At 44.5% G+C, this 20691-nt stretch overlaps 1 protein-coding gene across 8 annotated transcripts in view; it reads left to right on the plus strand.

The window, feature by feature from the left end:
• MTM1 (myotubularin 1) overlaps nucleotides 1–20691 on the plus strand; it is a 102438-nt gene that overhangs the window by 13549 nt on the left and 68198 nt on the right. For all 8 annotated transcript variants that reach the window (XM_028482440.1, XM_028482441.1, XM_028482443.1 and 5 more), the window contains exons 2-4: nucleotides 9000–9072; nucleotides 11930–12002; nucleotides 13673–13767. In XM_028482440.1, coding sequence (XP_028338241.1) covers nucleotides 9010–9072; nucleotides 11930–12002; nucleotides 13673–13767 — 231 coding nt within the window. In that variant the 5' untranslated portion in view covers nucleotides 9000–9009. The remainder of the gene's footprint in view (nucleotides 1–8999; nucleotides 9073–11929; nucleotides 12003–13672; nucleotides 13768–20691) is intronic.

Raw genomic sequence — 20691 nt, forward strand, 5'->3', positions numbered from 1 at the left:
CAAGCCAAGGAATGCCAGCAACCCGCAGAAGCTAGGGGGAGGCAAGGAAGGTTCCTCCCCGAGAGCCTTCACAGGAGCATGGCCCTACCAACGTCCTGATTGCGAACTTGTAGCCTCCAGAACTGTGAGGGAAGAAGTTTCTGTTGTAAGCCATCCAGTTCGTGGTACTTTGTTTCAGCAGCCCCAAGAAACTCAGACTCCCATCCATTATTTTGCACTTTTCCCCTTTGCTGCTTGAATTAGAGTGTTGACAACCCTGGGATTTCATTTCCTCTCAAATGGTTGATTTGCCTCCATTTTCATCCATTATCCATCTTCTCCGTATATTTTGAAATTAAAAAAAAAAAATGTTTCCTGCAAGGTCAGACAAAGGTGTCGGAAAACCTGGCACACAAATGCCATCGCAGTTCTGACACGTGTGCCAGAAGCTGTTCGGAACGCAGTAGCGGAGTCTGGAGCCAGTTCACGGGACCGCTGAGAAGAGCGTGGAAAGCAGCGTGTGGAACGGTGGACCGCTCTGCAGCAGGGAAGAGGAGCAGAGCCCAGCGCCTCACATCCACATCCATGGCTCTCACAACAGTGCCGTGTGAGAAGAGCAAGGGCCCGCAGAATGTGTAACCATTCCACCTACGTATAAAAGTTCAAAACCACGCACACTCAACGTATTATTTGGTGATATATCCATATGTAGAACATGATACTGGTATGCAAGGGAGTTACCAACACAAAGATCAGCCCTAGGGAGGGAGGTTAGAGCACCTTTAATGCCCAAAGACTGTCTGCAAGATCGCGCAGGTTTCTGAGGGTGGAAGTGTATTCACTGCCTCATCAACTGAGGGCCCAGGCTGCTCCGCACGGCATCGCAGTGGGAACCAGCCCTTGGCCTTAGGAAGCTCTGATCTAACAGAGAGACGTAAAACGTCAATGGATAGGTAAGTGCAGTACAGCATGAGAAGTGAAATGTTAGAAATTTCCAATCCTTCCCCCCCCCAGCGCTAATTCCAGTTGGAGGTTTCATTGTTAGTAATGAAACAGTCTGGGAAGGTCTGTGGGAAGTTCGATGTTCTGAACCAGCACCTTCGTCGCTATTATAGCTGTGGCTCTTATGTGTTTACTCTTAACCTTCAACAGTTACCGTTTTAACTTCTGTGTAAGAAGGTACTTTTCACTTATAAATTGAAACTACACTTTTGGGGAATAGTTTCTCCCCGGGGAAAATAGTTCTGTCATGGAGCAGATAAGCTGGGTTCATGAGTTTGGGAATTGGCAGGTATTTGGTGGTTACAAAATCATTGGTGAATTTAATGATCTGTTTAAGTGTATATAAAATTGCTAGGTAGCCTTTTTACATTTAAAAAAGTTAACCTGATGGTAGCTGGCTTTTCTAATAGTTGCTTTAGCATATACCAATTTTAAGTTATGAAGCATTTCTAAAGTTACCCTGTTCCATGGCCACAGCGCATATGCCGCTGGAGCCAATCAGCTGTCTTGAAGATGTGCCATTTGTCATGAGGAGACCAAGGACTAGGCTGAATGGATCAGCTCAAATCCATCACTCACCACGGAAAAAATGATTCAAAATGCATTCTTCACTGAATCTGAATTATAGTGTTTTTAGCCAAAAGGTCTTGGCAACATTGAAAGAAGTGGAAGTAAGTGTATTGTGATCTTTAAAATGAATAGTAAATATCAAAATGATACAAAGAGTGAGTTTCTAAATGAAATACTGTTTAAGATTTTATAATTTCCAAAGGAGAGTCATCAAAACAATGTCCCTTGAGCCCTGAGATTTGATTTGGCTGAGTTAAATCAAGAGGCTCTAACACATGTGTTGGAGGTATCCTTTTGGACAGTAAGCCGCTTACATTGACAGGGGGTACTCTTTTGGAATAACTACAGTTAGATCTCCTCTGAGACCTCTAGTGTATTTCTATATCCTTGAGTCAGAATAGAGGGCAAAGAGGCAAGATCTCCGTGTTAGGGATCCCATGGAAAGTTTCCCTGGGCTAGGAGTCGAGTGTTGTCTTTTTTTTTTTTTTTTTTAATGGAAGTAGGCATGCTTTGAGAATAACCTGCTTTAAGGCTGTCTAGAGCTTTGCCAAGATTAGGTGGATTATCTCAGAAAATGTGTGCAGAATGGTTAGGCAGTGTTAGATATTGTATAGTTTATGGAAAATCCGGCCTAGCGTGTCAGCGCCACTTTGAGGAATGACTTCAAAGCATCTCTTGTAAGAGGAAGGGACCTGGTATTTGAGTGCCTCTGTTTTGCCCTCTGCCGTGCCAGCATTTTACATGTTACTTATCACCGCCCCATGAAGTAGGTAGTATCGTGCCCATTTCACAGACAGAGAACTGCAGTCTGTCCAAGGTCGAATGACTATTAACCAAGTGACAAAATTGGGATTTGAAAGCCAAAATGGTCCGAATACAGATTCCCTTCCTCTTTTCAACTATGTCACACAATTTTGCAGCTGGTCATAGTGCGTTTTTACAAGGTATAAGCTACGAATGGTGGGGTTAATGGCTTGTATATTAGTTTAAAAGTCTGTCATACAGAGTGAAGTAAGTCAGAAAGAGAAAAACAAATACCACATGCTAACACATATATGCGGAATCTAAAAAAAAAATGGTTCTGAAGAACCTAGGGGCAGGACAGGAATAAAGATGCAGACGTAGAGAATGTACTTGAGGACTCGGGGAGGGGGAAGGGTCAGCTGGGACGAAGTGAGAGAGTGGCATGGACATAGATACACTCCCAAATGTAGACTAGCTAGCTAGTGGGAAGCAGCCGCATGGCACAGGGAGATCAGCTCGGTGCTCTGTGACCACCTAGAGGGGTGGGATAGGGAGGGGGGGAGGGAGACGCAAGAGGGAAGAGATATGGGGATATATGTATACGTATAGCTGATTCACTTTGTTATACAGCAGAAACTAACACAACAATGTAAAGCAATTTTACGCCAATAAAGATATTTTTTTAAAAAGTGCACGTAGACTGCTGGTAGAAGTATTAAGAAAACAATATAAAAGATTTTAAAAAAGGACATGATTATTATTTACTTTGGCTGAAGAAATTTCACTTGGAAATAACTTTATTTTGATAGTTTAAGGCAGAGGGTGGCAGCCCGTTTTTGTAAATAAAATCGTGCTGGAATACAGCCACACCCCTGTATTTCCGTATTGCCTGTAGCTGCCACAAGGCCTAAAATAGTTACTCTCTGGCCCTTCACAGAAAAAGTTTGCAACCCTTGTTCAAAGAAAAATGTATAAAGATGAAATAAACTCCTACTTTTGTAGTTCACTGTTTGTGTTCACGTGGGATGAGCAAGTATAGAGGTTGAATTGATTGTTCCTGGTCTCTAAATGGCTGGGGCATGAACATTTCTCTTTGGTGCAGGGTGGTTTGGTTGAGCGCATCTTAACACATCTTTTTTATTTCTTGCCTCCGAGGTGGCCTACAGTCAGAGCAACTTTAATGCAGAAGTCGGCACAAGTTAGTCTTGTAAATCCTGTGTTTCTGGGCATTCAGGTGCAGAACAGAACTCTCTTTGCGAGTGGTTCTCACTGGGGGCGAAACTCCCCCTAGAGGCCAAATTGGAAACGGGGGGTGTTTTTGTTTTTAGTGTAATTTGTATTGAAAAATACGTTATTATAAATCACTGTCCTTTTATTATATTTCTCCTTTATCCTGGAGCTCAGGCATTATACTGATGATTTTTAAAATTGTGGTTGGTTTTATAATATCCCTGACTTTAATTGCAGGCTAGCCAAAGGGGCTTTGCACAACTTTGTTTTATAACAAGGGGAGCATTGGGTCTGGGAGTACTGAGCAGCTCTGCCCTGAGTATTTGGCATTTTTTTCAAAACAGACTTCCAAGTAAAGAAAGCTCCCTTCGAAAGACCTGGAATTCTGGACTCAGAGGCTGCTTGTGCAGGACTTCTTGCTCGCTGGCAGCCTTTCGAAGTCGGTTTGCAGCCTGGGTAGGTTCCCGCAGCTCTCAAGGGAGCCTCCAGAGAGAGATCACCCGTAAACTTCATTTAAACAGCAACACAGAGTAAGAAAGCACAGCGAGTAAAATCCAAAGAGGAAGGCCTGTGTGCCTTTCCTCACTGTACACGGAAAGTGTGGGAAAACCCCTAATCAAGGGCCATCGATGGCAAATCGGTGACCATGGCAACTGAGCTCCCCTTGGAGTTTAGATTTTGCTTGCAAAGGTCCAATGAGGTGGAGGTCAAATTTATTTTCTAATTCTACTGCTTTTAGATGTTTCCAGTAAGGGTAAAAATGGTCCTTATTTATTTGAGAGCATTTATAGTTACGTCTGCCGCAGGTGTTTTGTGAAATCCTATTTTTCATATGCAACGGAGAGGGGAGCGGTTTCTTAGTCTGGAAGAAGGGCGTGGGGGAAGAGGTCTTTGTACCTTAATTTGAAATATCTATTCCATTGTAAAGTCTGTAGTGCAGGATGGTAGTTCTTTTTGATGCAAGTTCCTTATGGTGCTTCAAGGCGCCAGAAGTTAATGCCATTCTGCTACGCAGAGCCACGGTGCCTTGAGCATTTTGATTAGCCAAGGATTGGTTTTACCCTTTTTTTAAGCTTGCATAAATTTCTGGCTTAAGTGAAATATCGGGCAAACAACAGTTAAGTTTTTCGGCCGAGGCTTTATTAAGGCCCAGTTCATTCATTCATTTAATGAATACCTATTAAGTACCAACTGGGTGCCAGGCACTGTACCAGGTGCTGTAACTGCAGCATTAAGTAAAACAGACCAGAATCCTCATCTGCTGGGGGCTCGCATTCTGGTCGGGAGCTTGTATTCTGGTGTGGAGGGTGGACAGTAACAACAGGTTATCTGAAAGGTGGTAAGTGGTAGAGAAAGGAGACAGAGGGAGAGAGAGGGGAAGAGAGAGAAAGAGAGGAGAGAGACAGAGGAAGAGGGGGAAGAGAGGTGGAGGGACACAGAGGGAGATACCATGAGACCATTGAGGTTAGTTGGCTTGAATTTAAAGAGAGACACAGTTGAGGCCGTGTTGTAACTTTAAGATTTGATTTTTAAAATAATGCCACCTTTATTTGAAGGGGTTGGTGGGGGGTGTCTCAGAGATTGCTTGCCTAGATGAGTTTTCCTAACTATGTTTCTTACTCTAAAACTCCTTCTCTACTGAGACTGGGACCAGTCTCATCCAATCTGGTTTCTTGAAAAATAGAGATCACTTGGACGCACTTTTCCCTGGGTGGAAAGGATACTGCCGTGTTAGGAGATGTCAGCTAGAGCTGGTCCTGCCACTGACTCACTCTGGGGTCTTGTCGTACCCTCTCTAGGCTTTCCTGTCATCTTCTCTGTAATAGGAGAAGACTGGGCTTAAATCATCACAAAAGTTTTTTTCAGGATCAAAAAAGATAGAAGTCTACCTTTGGTTAGATTCCTGAACTTAGCATATATATAGGGAATTAAGTTTCAATTTTCACTTTAAAGCCAAGGTAGCCCAAATTCAATGTTTTTTAAAATAAAAAGGATTGAAGCTTGATCTTTAGGGGTTTGGGGCAAAATACACTCTAACCAAAAGGGTAGCTGACTTTTGTAAACTTTACTATAGCTTCTAATTATTATTGAACCCCATTTAGACCAACAGAGATATTTTATAGGTGAAGATATGGATATTAGAGACAGCTCAGGGCCTGCACTCACCCGTCTGTACAACTCTGCACTGCTTCCCAGGGTCCAAATGAGACAGTATTTCCATGTACTTTTTTAAAAAAATATATATATTTATTTATTTTTGGCTGCGTTGGGTCTTCGTTGCTGTGCGTGGGCTTCCTCTAGTTGTGGCCGAGTGGGGGCTACTCTATTGTGGTGCGCAGATTTCTCATTGCGGTGGCTTCTCTTGTTGCGGAGCACGGGCTCTAGGTGCATGGGCTTCAGTAGCTGTGGCACACGGGCTCGGTAGTTGTGGCTCGTGGGCTCTGGAGCGCAGGCTCAGTCAGTAGCTGTGGCGCACGGGCTTAGTTGCTCTGCAGCATGTGGGATCTTCCCGGACCAGGGATCGAACCCCTGTCCCCTTGCATTGGCAGGCGGATTCTTAACCACTGTGCCACCAAGGAAGTCCCTCCATGTGCTTTTTCAGGAGAAGCTTTATAGCTAGATCACCACTGGCCATGCACTGTCCCTGTGTTAGTTAACTTTCTTCCTAGTATTTCTAGGGTCAGACCTAATTTGTAGAAGAATTGGTTGTGGCATCAGCATTCAGTTATTATCCTTTCATTATTGAAAAGGATGCTAATAATTTGTTAGCAAATATATCATGTACTGTTCTAAGCCCTTCATGTGTATTACTTCATTTTGCCCAACTATGCCGCAGTAAGATAGAGATAATAGCAACCGAAGCCCAGAGAAGTGAAGTAGTCTGCCCAAGGTCAAATAGTGAATTGCACAGTCGGGATTTGAATGGAGTCGGCTCAGTACCTGTGCTGTTCAGTGTCAGGCTGCTCCAGCTCCTGTACATTTCAAGGGTCTGTTGCAACCTTTCAACAAAGAGAGGCTCACTGATGACATTTGAAGGCAAACCTCATCATGGAACTAACCCATGTTACCCAGACCCTTGGATTTCTCAGCTTTGTACTCAATCCAGCTTTTAATAGTAGCGTTTTCTAGGGTAACTCTAAAAATGAGGGCTTTAGACATAAAGACTGCATATTATTTGATTCTGTTTATATGAAATGTCCAGAATGGGCAAATCTATAGAGGTAGAAAGCAAATATGTGATAGGGGCTGGGGGAATGGGGAGTGATAAGTGACTACTAATGGGTGTGGGATTTTTGGGGGGAAGTGATGAAAATGTTCTAAAACCGATTGTGGTGATGGTTGTACAGTTCTGCAGATATACTTAAAACTGTTCAATTGTTCACTTGAAAGGGGTGTGTTATATAACATGTGAGTTATAGTTCAATCAGATAGTTAAAAATAAGGGGAAAAGGAGGACTTCCCTCTGTTATATTTAGTTCATGTTATTTATTTTTTTAAAATATTTATTTATTTGGCTGCGCCAGGTCTTAGTTGCGGTGTGCGGGATCTTTAATTGCAGCACGCGAACTCTCAGTTGTGGCACGCGGGCTGTAGTTCCCTGACCAGGGATTGCACCCAGGCCCCCTGTATTGGGAGCATGGAGTCCTAGCCACTGGACCACCAGGGAAGTCCCTATTTAGTTCATTTTAAATTGAAGTTTTTAAATGAGGGTTGATGAAAACAGGAAGACGCATCTTTCTTTTATGGTTTATAAACAGGACCGTGAAGACTGAGTCGATTATGTAACCCAGCATTTGAAATGTCTTACGTTGACTTGACAGTAATAATTTAACATGTGTTTGAAGACATTGACTTACATGATAAAAATGTTTTAAATATTATAGCATCTGATTACTAAAAGTAATTCTATATCCATTCCTGATGAAAATCCCCCAAATATGTACTATGGTTTAGTCAGTAGAATAATGTCAGGGCAGAAACATCTGACTTGCTCTATCCAGTCCATCTCATCCATTCTGCTGTCTCAGAGAATAATGGGTTATTTGACTGGATTTGAATTTACTATTAGAGAGGTTTTTCAAGGCTATATTGTCTGAACTATTTGGTCTGCGTTTAATTCATTCCAGAGTTATTCATTAATCTTTTTTAAAAAGTTATTTCTAATTTTAGGTCGTGCTACCTCTTAATAGTTTCAGGTCTTTTCAGTTTAGTATTCCTTTCTATAAAGAAGTATTTTATTTTGCCCTAAGTGTTCATGTTTAAGCCTCTGCAGTAGTTTCCTAGTTCCAGTGTTCTGGGATTTGGTGAACTGATATACAAGCTCAGAGCATCATCATGTTTCACAAGAGTGTGTGTTTTGCACATAATCAGTCATTCGTTCATCACATAGTCATGAGTGTCATCGTGTGCCAGGAGATAGCCGTGACCCAAATGGACCCCCAGCCTTGCCCTTGGAGAGCTGAGCTCTGGGCGAGGAAGCCTGGCGGTGCTAATCTTGTAAGATTGTTTTCACCTGGCCATCTTGCTGCCTCTTTGTCCTGATGGGTACCCTCATCTGCATCTTTTGTCACCTCTCAGGCCTTACTTAAGGACATTGAGCAGCAGTGCACAGCTATCAGATCACTAGGTTTTGTGCCAAGGGTGGTAATATTCTCCATGCCAGATTTTGTTAGTGAGCGGTTGGTCTTTTAGTGAGCCTGACAAAAAAGATCCTATAAATATCCACAATCACCTTGCTGAATTGGATATGGTTTAACCTCCAGTGACTTCATATGTATCTCTGTGTCATTCACTTTGATAAATAAAATAACCAAAGCACTACTTAGTTTCCTGTTGTTGCTATCATCTTCAGAAGTCTAAATAAACCCCTGGGTTACCAAGGTATTGTATGTATTCTGAATACGACGGTTTCATTTATGTCTGAATTGTGATGAATATGCCTTATTTAAATGAAGTGTATACTTTCCCTAGAAAATGCTGATTAAATCAAATCTTACTAATTTGATTTCCAGCAAATCCATGCCACTTTAACTTGCCTTAATTTAGAGAAAACAGAATTATTAAAGGGGAAGGAAGTGTGAGTTCAGCAGTCTCCCCTTTTCATCACTCTGCCTGGCTGCCTCTTAACTGTCTTTAAAAATTAAAAAGAAATGTGGAAATTTGAAGCCTGTTGCACAATTAGTAAACATTAAGTTTTCTCCCATGACAGTTTGAAGGCTAGGAATAAAAATTCCGGGAACATGTGTGGTGTCTTCTGCTGAGCTCCCCCTTCTCTGTTCCTCCACGGTTCCCTGCACCTTCGTCGGAGCTCTTTCCCATGAGCTGTGCTGTGGTTGATCCTTCGTGTGTCTCATTCCCGCTGGAGACTACGAGGGAAAAAGGGCCTGTCAAGCGTACTCCTGTTTGTTGTCAATTGCAATATGTTTGAAATGGCATACAATTCCATTGATATTGAATGTTGTCTTTCTTGGTAGAGTTTCCAGTATGGCCTCTGCACCGACTTCTAAATATAATTCACACTCCTTGGAGAATGAGTCTATTAAGAGGGTAAGTTGAGTTCTCAGATTTATCTGTACCTCTTTCTCTCATTTCTCCTTTCGTATTTGAATATTAGGTGCTCATTCTGGGTTTCTTGAATTACTAATTTCATTATTTATTCACATAATGTAAATTCTGTGATACATGTGGTTTTATTAACCCACTTGTTCAGTAAAAGACTGATTACCTTATGTGTGTTCAGTGAGTTTTGTTTGTAAATCCTTTCACATAACTTCATTTTTGAGAACCTCTGACTTGTGAACTACTTCCAGTGTTACATTTAAGATACTAGGCAATCTCTTGCCCCTGAAAGCTTTCTGAAGGAGAGATTGGAAGCCAGGGCCCGCTGAACAGGCTGTTAACCCCTTCTTAGATATTGGTGTTATTTTCTAATTATGAGGATAAAAGAGTTATAGGACCAAAACATATACAGCATTAACAGAAAATGGTTCCAAGTGTCAAGGAGAAATTGTGTAATTAGAGGGAGATATTGGAACAACTGTTGGAAAGAAGGAATTTTAAATAAGCTTTATTCATGGCCCTTTAAGGCTTTTGATACATATTACCGATTATCCACCAGAGAGATTCATTTACACATCCACAAGCAGTGTAGAGAGATACCCAAGCAATCAGAAGGGAGCCAACTAGTGTCTTTTAATTTGTATTTCCCTGAGTACTAACAAGGGTACCTTTTTGGGTTTTTTTTGTTTTTTTTTTTGTTTTTTTTTTTTGTTTTTTTTTCTTTTTTGCGGTACACGGGCCTCTCACTGTTGTGGCCTCTCCCGTTGCGGAGCACAGGCTCCGGACGCGCAGGCTCGGCGGCCACGGCTCACGGGCCCAGCCGCTCCGCGGCACGTGGGATCCTCCCGGACCGGGGCACGAACCCGTGTCCCCTGCATCGGCAGGCGGACTCTCAACCACTGCGCCACCGGGGAAGCCCTGTTTTTTGTTTTTTTTTAAAGGTGTATATCTTGTCCATTTGTAATTCTTTTGTGAAGTGGCTGTCTGTGTCCTTTGCCTATTTGTGTTTTGGGGTGTTTGGAGGATCCTTTTCTGTTGATTTATAAGCGTTCTTTATAAATTATGATGATCAACTCTTTATAATATATATTATTCTTTATAATACATATAATAATAACATATATTATAAGACTTTTTCCTAGTTTACTGTTAGCCTTTTAATTATATTTATGTGTTTGGATTTTGAAATACAGAGGTTTAAATTTTTATGTAACCACATCATCAGTCTTTTCTTATACTTTCTGCTTTTGGTGTCATGTTTGTAAGGACCTTTTCATCCCCAAATTATGAAAGTCTTTATTGTATTTTAGTATTGTTATGGTACAAGGATCAGTTCTAAACACAAGAGTAACTTCAAGAAGGTAATTGTAAGTCCTTGTGTAACGTTACTCTACTGTGAAAGTACATCTTCCGTTAATCCTGTGTTTTCCTGTGTTAATCAGACATTTGTTTCCCTTCTGTTGTGGCTGAATTACGCTTTCTTCTCCTGACCCAGAACTGTGGTATTTAAAGGCTGTATGAATATTAAATTTGCTCGTTATACTTTTTAGTTTGAGGCAGTGTTAAAGGAGGGTGATAATTTCTTTCCAGTCTTATCGTTTATATAAAACATGTGCTTTTTGCTCCTCATTGAAGAAGGCATTCCTGGCTGGGAACAGTTTGCCTTACCCTCCGATTTATAAAATGCTTAGCTTACAAGCACTAAAACATATTGAAAATTAGCTAGGAATTTTCATTTTGTGCCTGAATAAAAAGACTAAAACCATTAGAAATCCAGCAGAGCCCCCCCTCTTTGACAGCTTATCTCTCACCTAAATACACAAGCCGCATTTCTCTTGTTTCAGAATACTTTACATTTGCATAGCCCTTGGTAATTCTCAGAAGTGTGTTTGTGCAGTTTGTTTCACTTAATATTCACGAAACTCCTTTGAGGCAAGGATTACTAGCTTCATACATGAAATAATTGCAGCGTGACTTTGGAAAACAACTAGAAAAAAATGAATGAAAAACAGCGATGAAAAAACCTTTTGCCCAAACAGATGTTAGTGATGTGCCTGGCACTGATCCGCTGGGGCGGCTGAATAGATTGAAAGACTCCTTTCCCAGGCATCCAAGTCACGTGGCAAATGAGCCTCTCAGAACTCACCTTCACTTTTAGTGGCTAATACTTTGCCTGCCTGGCAGAGCAGCTGCGGTGATTGAACGAGGACCATGCATGGGGAGCCAGGAGGCCTAGAGATGTAGTAAAGTCACATGAAGAATTTGTGTGTAGATGGTTCCCAAGGCCCCTGTTGGCTCAAAAGTTCAATGACAGGCCACCCCGTCCTCTTATCTAGTCACCTACATGAAGAAAGATCTTAATAAAATAGGAAACCCAGTGTGTAGTAACTGTTATTTTCTGGTGTCGTGAGAAGATGCTGTAATTACTGTTGCTCAGTTAAGGCCCCATTGAAATCAAGTTTTCATTCCTTCTCTCAACAAAATAGGACTAAATATTTAATATGCAAAAAAAGCTGCCACAGTATATGTGTATCTATAAATACACTTAATATTTACTTTTTATCACTTCCCTGAACACTGTTAACTGTAGAGTGCTTGGCACGGGTGTTTAATTAATATCATTGAAAAGCGTGCTGATGTTATTTACAGACTGAAAGTTAACACAGCTAATGAATGTTGAATGCTAAGTTGTATTTTTTTAGTCGTTTTGATTTTCTGTGCCAATTTTCTATAATGGTCACTATTTCTCTAATTTTTTTCTTTGAAAACGATATTTCTGTTTGGTTGCTTAAAATCCTGTGCAAATGTAATGTCATTACTCCTGATGGCACCATCTTGTGTCCAGACTTCTAGGGATGGAGTTAATCGGGATATCGGTGAGGCTCTTCCTCGACTTCCAGGAGAAACCCGCATCACTGGTAAGGAGCCTGTGAAGTTAGGATTTTCGTACATTGATGAGAGGTCCAGCAGGATCAGGTGGCTTCAATCCCACTGACTCTTTAGAAGTTAACATTTCTTGATCAAAGAGTTCTCTCAAGAGCTTCATGCTCTCCAGGATAGTGATATTTTTTTTCTCTGTACCAAAGACAGAATTATTTCGGAAAAAAAATGTGGATTATCTCTGGACAGTCTCTTATTGGAGCTATAAGCTCTTATGGTTTGAGGTGATAAGAACAAAATGGTATTAAGGTTTTCCAGTCTATGATGTATGCTTTAAAATGCCTCAACTTAGAGGCTTAAAGTCCAAGTATTCTCTTCTTTGAAATATAGGAGACCATAGTGGTTTAAAATATCTTTCATTTGCCAGGTAGCCGAAGTTAGTTATGTTGATGTAACGCTCTGGTTGTTGGCTTATTTTCTTCGTTATAAATTCATATTACAAGGAAGGTATCTACTTTGGCAAGACTAGATCGTTCTGGCTTAAGAATCCAGAAGCACCTGACAGCTTCTAAGCGAAGCGCTCATGTTGTGGGCATTCTCGACATCCCCCTCTCAGATTCCCATCTGGTGATGATACAGTTACCATTGTTTCAGAGAACCTTTCGTTTTAGTGACTAAGATCTGGGGTGTTTAGCTTAAATGGCCGAAAGCATGGTGCTAATCAGATTAAGGTCATAGACGTGGTACCTGTGTGAATGAGTTGGCCATGCACCATGAGGAACTATTCCATGTCCTCGGACTTGCACACGTGATCCTAGCCTTGAAAAGGAAACCGGTGGCGTGTGTCCATCCCAATTTCTGGATGAGGACAAAGAGGATAGCTTACTTTTGATGGTCTTCATATATAAAGTTTTGGTGCTCTGTATCAGTGCCAGAACCTTCACTGAGGTAGTAAGTGACTGAATGAGCATGAAGTCGCCTTACTGGGTATTCTTCATTTAGCCCCTGAGGAGAAAGGGATTTCAAAATTACTATGAATAAATAAATAGATAAATAAACAAACAAACAAATGCCATTAACACATTCAAGGACATCCTTGAACGATAAGACAAAGATATATTTTATTATAAGAGCTCAACTCTCCTGATTTAGTTTCTCCTTATGTTCGATTCTACCAAAGATGTACTTATTTCTTGACCATCTGTTTCATCTCACTTAATATGTGAAATGAATCTAGCTCCACTCTTCTCTGGCCTATTAAAAGAGAAAGAATAGACTATCTAAACATTTCTACTGCTGACATTCATCTATTAAAAACATCATGATGTTTTGTGTGATTAGAGGTTTGGCAGACCTCAAAGCCGATCTGGGGGTGAGTCCGTGAGACTGTCCTACATGAATTGCCATCCTCTGGTTGAAGTCTGCAGTTCACGAGTTACCTTGACAACCACCTGAGGGTAGCAGCGTCAGTACCCTCTTTCACTTCTGCTCTCCAGCTGTTATCACCTTGTCCCTAGGTAGTGGCAGCCCCATTCGACCTAGCATGGTAATGTAGAAGCATTGCCAGTGCTTGCTTTAGACCTTTTCAGTGATTTTTTTTTTAATTGTAGTTATTCTTAGCCAAACAGTTTATATTAAATTAGTGCCATTTGTTGTGTATCTTGGTATATATTTCCATTATTTTAGGGTACTTTTTTTATCTTAATAGACAAAGAAGTTATTTACATATGTCCTTTCAATGGCCCCATTAAGGGAAGAGTTTACATCACAAATTATCGTCTTTATTTAAGAAGTTTGGAAACGGTAAGTAGAATCTAAGACCATAAAGATGACCCTAACTGTTAAAGATAATGCTGAACTGTTTCTCTTCTACCTTGCAAGATTGACTGTGGATCAGATTAACATGGGGGTATATTTGCTTCTCAACTCTTAATTTTTGGCTTATGCAAAGCTCATTTAACACTAACACCTGTATATGTAGGAATAGAGTGAATTAAAATAAGTTTTGTCCTTGATAATCTGGGGAGGGGAGTTTTGTAACTGTACCCATTGGCTGGTTTGGAGAAGTTAGTTGGGTGTAGAACAGTGGTTCTTTACCAGAAGCACCGATGAGAACCACTACAGATGCCATGATGTGCTGCATCCGCATGTTCAGGCTTGTGGTCCAGGCACAGCGGTCATGTTTTAAAACATCACAGATGAGGATGCTGATCTGTGTGAATCTGATATGAATCCCTTGTTAAGGCCCACTGCTCTAGAACTTTCCAAGTGTTCAATTACAGAACACCAGGTAGCAGTTTAGAACTAGGATGACTGTGCTGTGGCTTAGTGCCACTCTACCTTTTCATTCCACGGCCGTAAGATGTTGGCCCTGGTATTTCAAGGAATGTTCCATTGATGGAACAATATGATGGAGACGAGATGCTCCAGAAGGGAAAGAACGAATGAACAGCTGCTGAGGCTGTCCCAGAAGGGCCTGTGGTGGATGTGGTGGGTTGCCGTTGCCCAGGCCAGCCTGAAGGGGCAGCTGTATTTTGATGGGCTGGATCGAGGAGGGATAAATAGGTCCGGGGCACATGGAAGAGGAGCCCAACATCAACTTAAACGCAGGAGATGTTGAGAGTGTTGGGGGAATCTAGCTTTTGTTTCACTGCTTTTACCTCAGAATTTCTTCAGGACAGTTCTAATCTAGATTAGTTTGCACCTTTTGATTTTTTAAAAATTATGTTCATCTTTGTGTCCAAATTCTGAAAAATGCTGTTTATTACTCTTATTGCCTTAGCTGTGGGAGCCCACTTCTGTAGTGTTCCTAGACCCCCGTGGGCCTGAGATTGGGCATTTTATTTATGTGACTCTCTTCAGGCTTCTAAGCGAGACTGGAGCTGAACAAATGTTTTAGTTTTCCAGAATGTGAAAGAAGATTCTGGAAATTAACAGAGCAGTGAGCTGGATGTCAACCCTTGGCAACAGTTGGCAACCATTGTAGAATTTATCATTTGAACAGATGATTACATACCCAGGAAAGAAAGAAACCCGTTGGGAGTATTATTGACAGACTGTGTAACTGGGTATCAAGCCTTTAACTTGGAAGGGGGTTAAAGGGAAGGGGAAGGGGTTTGAAGTAGTCTTAATCGGCTAAGATATTGGAGTGAAAATGCTAACGTAAAATTTAGCATAGATAACATTTACTTCATAAAAACCAGTTGTTTTGGTGAAGGATGGAAGAGGTCTGTCTTTACAGGGGCTCAAGCTTATTTGATCCACTAATTGGATGGGATTGGTTAAGAAGTTAACATACCTGTAGGCTGAACTAACAGAAGTATAATATAACATTATCTAATATTATATTACACTGTAGCGTACTATACAATACAGTATGGCCAGCCAAAGGGAGCCTCATTCTGTACAGCTTCCAAGTGTCGAATTGGGACACACTGAGAGATTTTATGCTAATATATGCGAGAATCGTCAAAAATCGAATTAGAGCAAGTTGTTGACCAGCCACACGTGCCCGGTTCCATTTCGTGCTGTCACTGGTGATGAACTGGGGAAATTATTTAAACTGCAGTGCCGTGACAAGATTGAGTCTGTTCTGTGATCTCAACTGCGGAAACCAAACAAAAACTATCTTGTCGAAAAGAGACCGGAAAGAAATACACCAAAAGGTTTAGTACTTGCGATAGTTGGACGGTGGAATTACGTATGCTTTTGTTTTCCTCCTCCCGCTTGGCGTGAGCGTACATTCCTTTTGTAATTGGGCGACACTTGGCCAGCTTTATTTATTTCGTTTTCATACAGCACTCCAGAGGCCAGGGATTAGCACGGAGTGGGTGAATAAAATGCCCATTTGACACTGACTGTTAATCTTTTTCTTCTTCTACCAAGTTTTACATAAATATTTTGACCAATTGGCCACATCGTTTAGTCCAAATTTAAAAACAAGCAGTTAATGGCAGAACACATCATATAAAGCAAGCCATTTGGGTGCTTATGCAGAAGCCTCAAAACATAGTCATCATAGTGTATCTCAAAGTCCTAAACAAGAACATTAATTGTGGATTCTGCTGCAAAATGTGAATGTTTCTCCTGTGTTTGACAAAGAGCCGCCATCTCACTGGCCTTTGAAGCGGACACCTGTGTGGTTCAGGTATGTAAACACTGCAGTGGGAGCACGGCCTGCCTCGGGAGTCAGCTGTCCTGTTTCGTCAGGTGTCAAGGGCAGGTTCCCTGCCCCCGATGTCCCGGGCAGTAGACGCGCCGCGGTCTTTGGACTGTCACGCGGCCTCCTTCCCCTGGGTGTCCTTTGGGGTCTCCCCCTCCACTCTGAGCCGCATACTTCGCAGTCTGAAAACTCTTGTTGGATCCCCATTGCCCGCAGCATAAAATCCACTCTCCTTCGTGCGGCAGAAAAACCCTTCTGACTTCCCTTGCCTCGACTCACACCGCTTCTCCCCGTGCGGTTGTCCAGCTGCACAAAGCCCCGGCCCTCTTCCCAGCACCTGAGGCCCCTCTGGGCTCTTTTCACTGTGCCTGGATGCCCCCTCGCCCCTCAGAACCCACCTCAAAAATCACGTCCTCCCTGGAGGCTTCGCCAGCTTCCGCCGAAGGCCTCACTCCTTCTCTGTGTTCATGTCCCCGTGTTCACACTTACTGCTGGGCAACTTCCTCTGCCCACCGGCTCTAAAGGTCCCAAACCCCTCCCCTTCCTCCTCTCCCCCGTCATGTTTGTTTGTTTGTTTGTTTCTCCTGAGCACTTGCCACTGCCTCCTCTTTTGTATATTTCACTGCTTTGCCTCGTTCCCGTCCGTCCGAGGCCGGGGATGCTTTGTGTCTGTTCGCCGCCGAGCCGGGAGGCCTAGGATGGAGTGTGGTGCGTGGCAGGGAAGGAATTCAGCCGTATTTATTTGTCACGCTCCCTGGCCTTCACTAGTGGCGAGACCTGGTGGTCCCGACCACCACCGTTGCGTTTGGCGTTGAGAAGTCCCATAGCCGCCTTTTGACCTTGAAGGGTTTGGCTTGCATTCCATCTCGTGACTCCAGTGGGGCTATTTAGGCCTGTAATACTCTGTCATCTGTGGACTCCCCGGGGGCAAGACCACTTCCAGTTTCCCTCGCAGGAATACTTGGGGCTCAGGCGCTGTGGTGGGTGAGAAAGACAGATTAACCCTTTGTTCATTCATGCAGCCGTATCCTTATCCCAGAAACACTCACTGAGCGCCCGGGTGAGTCTGCCACGGTGCCGGGTGCGCGACACGGAGACGAGCAGGTGTGGTGTCGTGTGGCAGAGCCCACGGCGGGTGCATCGTTCCATGAGGTTACAAGGGAGAGGCGGGTTAACCGTACGCTGAGTCACAGAATGCCTTGTAGCGGAGGTGATGTTCCAACCAAGTCTCGAAGAACGGGGACCATTTCCTGGACAGGAGGGCGGGAGCGGGGAGGCTCCGTAGGGCGCTTTTGCATGTTGCGGGTCTAGTGCTACGGAGGGGCCCTGTACACTGCGGCAGCGGTGGAGGGGTGTGCTGGAGCGGGAGGGGGGAGGGGGGAGGGGACGGGTGGAGACGGAGCTGGAAGCCTGGCCAGCCTCTAGCGTGTCATCAGTCACCAGTCAGCAGTGTGCGTGTCACGTGGGGAGCGACACATGCGCTTCAGGAAGGGAAGTCGGGTCGCAGTGTGTGTGACAGATTGGGGGAGGGGGAGACTGGAGGCAGGGAGACCATCCAGGAAGTTATCTCCGTTTTCCAGGCGAGCAGGTCCTAATCCAGCCCACGTTGCAGTAGAAAGGAGGGAACAGCCGTGAGCCAGGCAGGAGGATCTGGGTCCTCACTGGGTCCTCACTCGAGTCGACAGTGATCCCTGTGGTTTTGGGCTTGAGTGGTTGCAGCTGCTCCCATTCGTGGAGATAGACATCACAGGAGAAGGGGTGGGTTGGAGCTGAGCCCCCGGGAGACAAGTCTGGATGTGCAGACTTACAGCTGCGTGAGTGCGAAGTGGAAACGGCTCAGGAGCCATTGGAAACACGAGTCTGAAGGTGCTGAAGTGATGAGCGTACGGGTGTCCGTAACAGCCGGGTCTAGCCACAGGGTTACCTGAGGGGACCAAACGACCAACGGAGATGCGGCTGCGGAGGGAGCCTCGGGGGGCCCGGCTCTCCGGGGCGGGGAGAGGAAGAAACCGCAGTCAGAGCAGAGGACAGGCTTGTAAGACAAGGCTTTGGTGGGAGTGGGGAGAAGAGCGAAATCTCTAGAAGGAAGGGGGTGGACAAGGGAGTGAAATGTTGGAAGGTTCAGTGAAATAGAGGAGGAACAGAGGCCCCGGAGGGTGGCCGTGGGGAGGTTGCTGGGAGCCCCCGGTGGAAGCTCCTCCAGCTCCCAGGCCCTCAGCACACTTCTCTCTATTCATTCTCCCCACGACTTCCTCCACTTCCCGTCTGCACTCGCTTCTCTCCAGTTAGCATTGTGTGTCAGCAAAGCTCCTTAGAGCCTGCCGAGCTCTTGCCCACGCGCTCAGCCCGTCTGACGGCAGCTGCCGGGCAAAGCAGCCACCGCCCGGCCCCTTCCCTAGTCCGCCCAGCCGAGTCCTGGTTTTCCAGCACCGACCTTTCTTGGGGCCCCAGCTTCTCCTTTCTCACTACCTGCTGGAGATCCCTTGACTTTCCACCTGGCATCCCAGGTGCATGGCCGAGCCAAAACTCGCCTGCTTTTTCTCCTTGCCACTTCCTTCTTTGGGTGTTCTTGCTTCTCTTGATGGTGCTACTCTTCTTCTAGTCACCGTGGAGTCACCTCCTCCCCCCTCCATCAAGGCATTGTCCCATCCCTGCCGGCATCTTCTCCCCACTGCGTTCTCTCTGGCTCCCACAGACATTCTTACAGACATTCTCCCCGCCCCCCACTTGGAAGCTGTCAGTGGCTCCTTCCCTCCCTCATTTCAGATTCCTCAGTGTTCTTGGTCCTCTGCAGCTCAGCCCTGAGTCGCCTCCCCACCTCTCTCCTCTGTACACCCCGCACGCTGGCCCCAAACTGGCCCTCCGCTTCTCTGCCCTGGCTGTTTTCTCCGCTAGAACTCATACATATTCATTCCCACCCATCTCTGCCATTCACACCCCCACCTTTAAAAAAATTATTTTGAAATATTTAACATAGAAAGTTTGTAAAGAATAACATAAACATCTGGGGATCTACCCCCCAGCTGAGGAAATCCTTTTTCCACTCCCCATCAGTGGTAGATACCATCTGAAAGTTCCTAGGTCTTACTCCCGGTCATTCCACAAACCCCTCTTTAAAAATAGGATGGAGTTCCGGAGGGGCACACGTGAGCAGCTGATAACCCTTAGGACTGCCGGTAGGATGGGCAGCGCGTCGTGTATACGCTTTTCATTAGCTGACAGTCGGAAACAGTACGTTCTTCCTGCATTAAATGCAAGGAGAAATTTGTCATTAGGCTTTCCTCTAAGAGATAGGACCATAGTGATTTCATTCTTTAGGCAGAGTATTACCTAAAGGCTCTTGAATACCATTCAAGACCCTCTTTAAGGACAGAACACATGTTAACTGTTACTGGGTAAAGGTATTTCTGGGAGGGAGTAGCAGGATGGCGTCTGTTGACTTTGCTTTTTGATGATTTACCAGTGCGGAGACGGGACTTGGAGAATCAAGGTGGATGCCCGGCCCTCGTATCTGCCCATCACCGTCACCACCATTGTCACCACCATCATCATCACTACCCCACAGCTGCTTCCAATAATAAACTCGTAGTTTGGGACCAATTTATGTAAAGCACCATGCACAGTGCCTGGAACAAAATACGCGCTCAGTAAAATTTTGTTTTCTTTCGGCTTTTTTTTTAACATCTTTATTGGAGTCTAATTGCTTTACAATGGTGTGTTCGTTTCTGCTTTATGACAAAGTGAATCAGTTATACGTATACATATGTCCCCATATCTCTTCCCTCTTGCCTCTCCCTCCCTCCCTCCCACCCTCCCTAGCCCACCCCTCCAGATGGTCACAAAGCACCGAGCTGATCTCCCTGTGCCATGAGGCTGCTTCCCACTAGCTATCCATTCTACGTTTGGTAGTGCATATATGTCCCTGCCACTCTCTCACTTTGTCCCAGCTTACCCTTCCCCCTCCCCGTGTCCTCAAGTCCATACTCTAGTGGGTCTGCGTCTTTATTCCCGTCCTGCCCCTAGCTTCTTCATGACCATTTTTTTAAGATTCCAAACCCAGGGTGTTTAGACACTCAGAGCCAGTGTGTCTAAAATTCACAATGTTCATCTTTCTCCCCGACCCCCTCCTATGCCCCTCATGTCTCTCGGTGGGACCTGCCTCTGTGATCCTGCCCCGTGGCTCACCTCCTTCTTTTGCCTTCCACCTCGGACACTCTCCACTTTCAGATCCTCGTGGTGATCCTCTCGCCTGCGCTGAAACATTAGCTTCCAGGACTGCAGGGAATGGGTGGACCCTCCCTGTGCCGGTGCGGGGTGCTCAGCGCTGCTGGATGCGTCTGCATACAGCAACATTACGTCATTGCGGTCCTCTGCCCAAGACACATTGCCCAGATCCCCGTCACCCTGATTCAAGCCCTGGGGTACTCCCCAGGGGATTCCCTTGCCACCTGATCTTAAACCTGGCCCATTTGGTTTGTTTTTTTTTTTGTGGTACGCGGGCCTCCCTCTGTCGCGGCCTCTCCCGCTGCGGAGCACGGGCCCCGGACGCGCAGGCTCAGCGGCCA

This window comes from Physeter macrocephalus, chromosome 21 (assembly GCF_002837175.3).
Source record: "Physeter macrocephalus isolate SW-GA chromosome 21, ASM283717v5, whole genome shotgun sequence".
NCBI lineage: Eukaryota > Metazoa > Chordata > Mammalia > Artiodactyla > Physeteridae > Physeter > Physeter macrocephalus.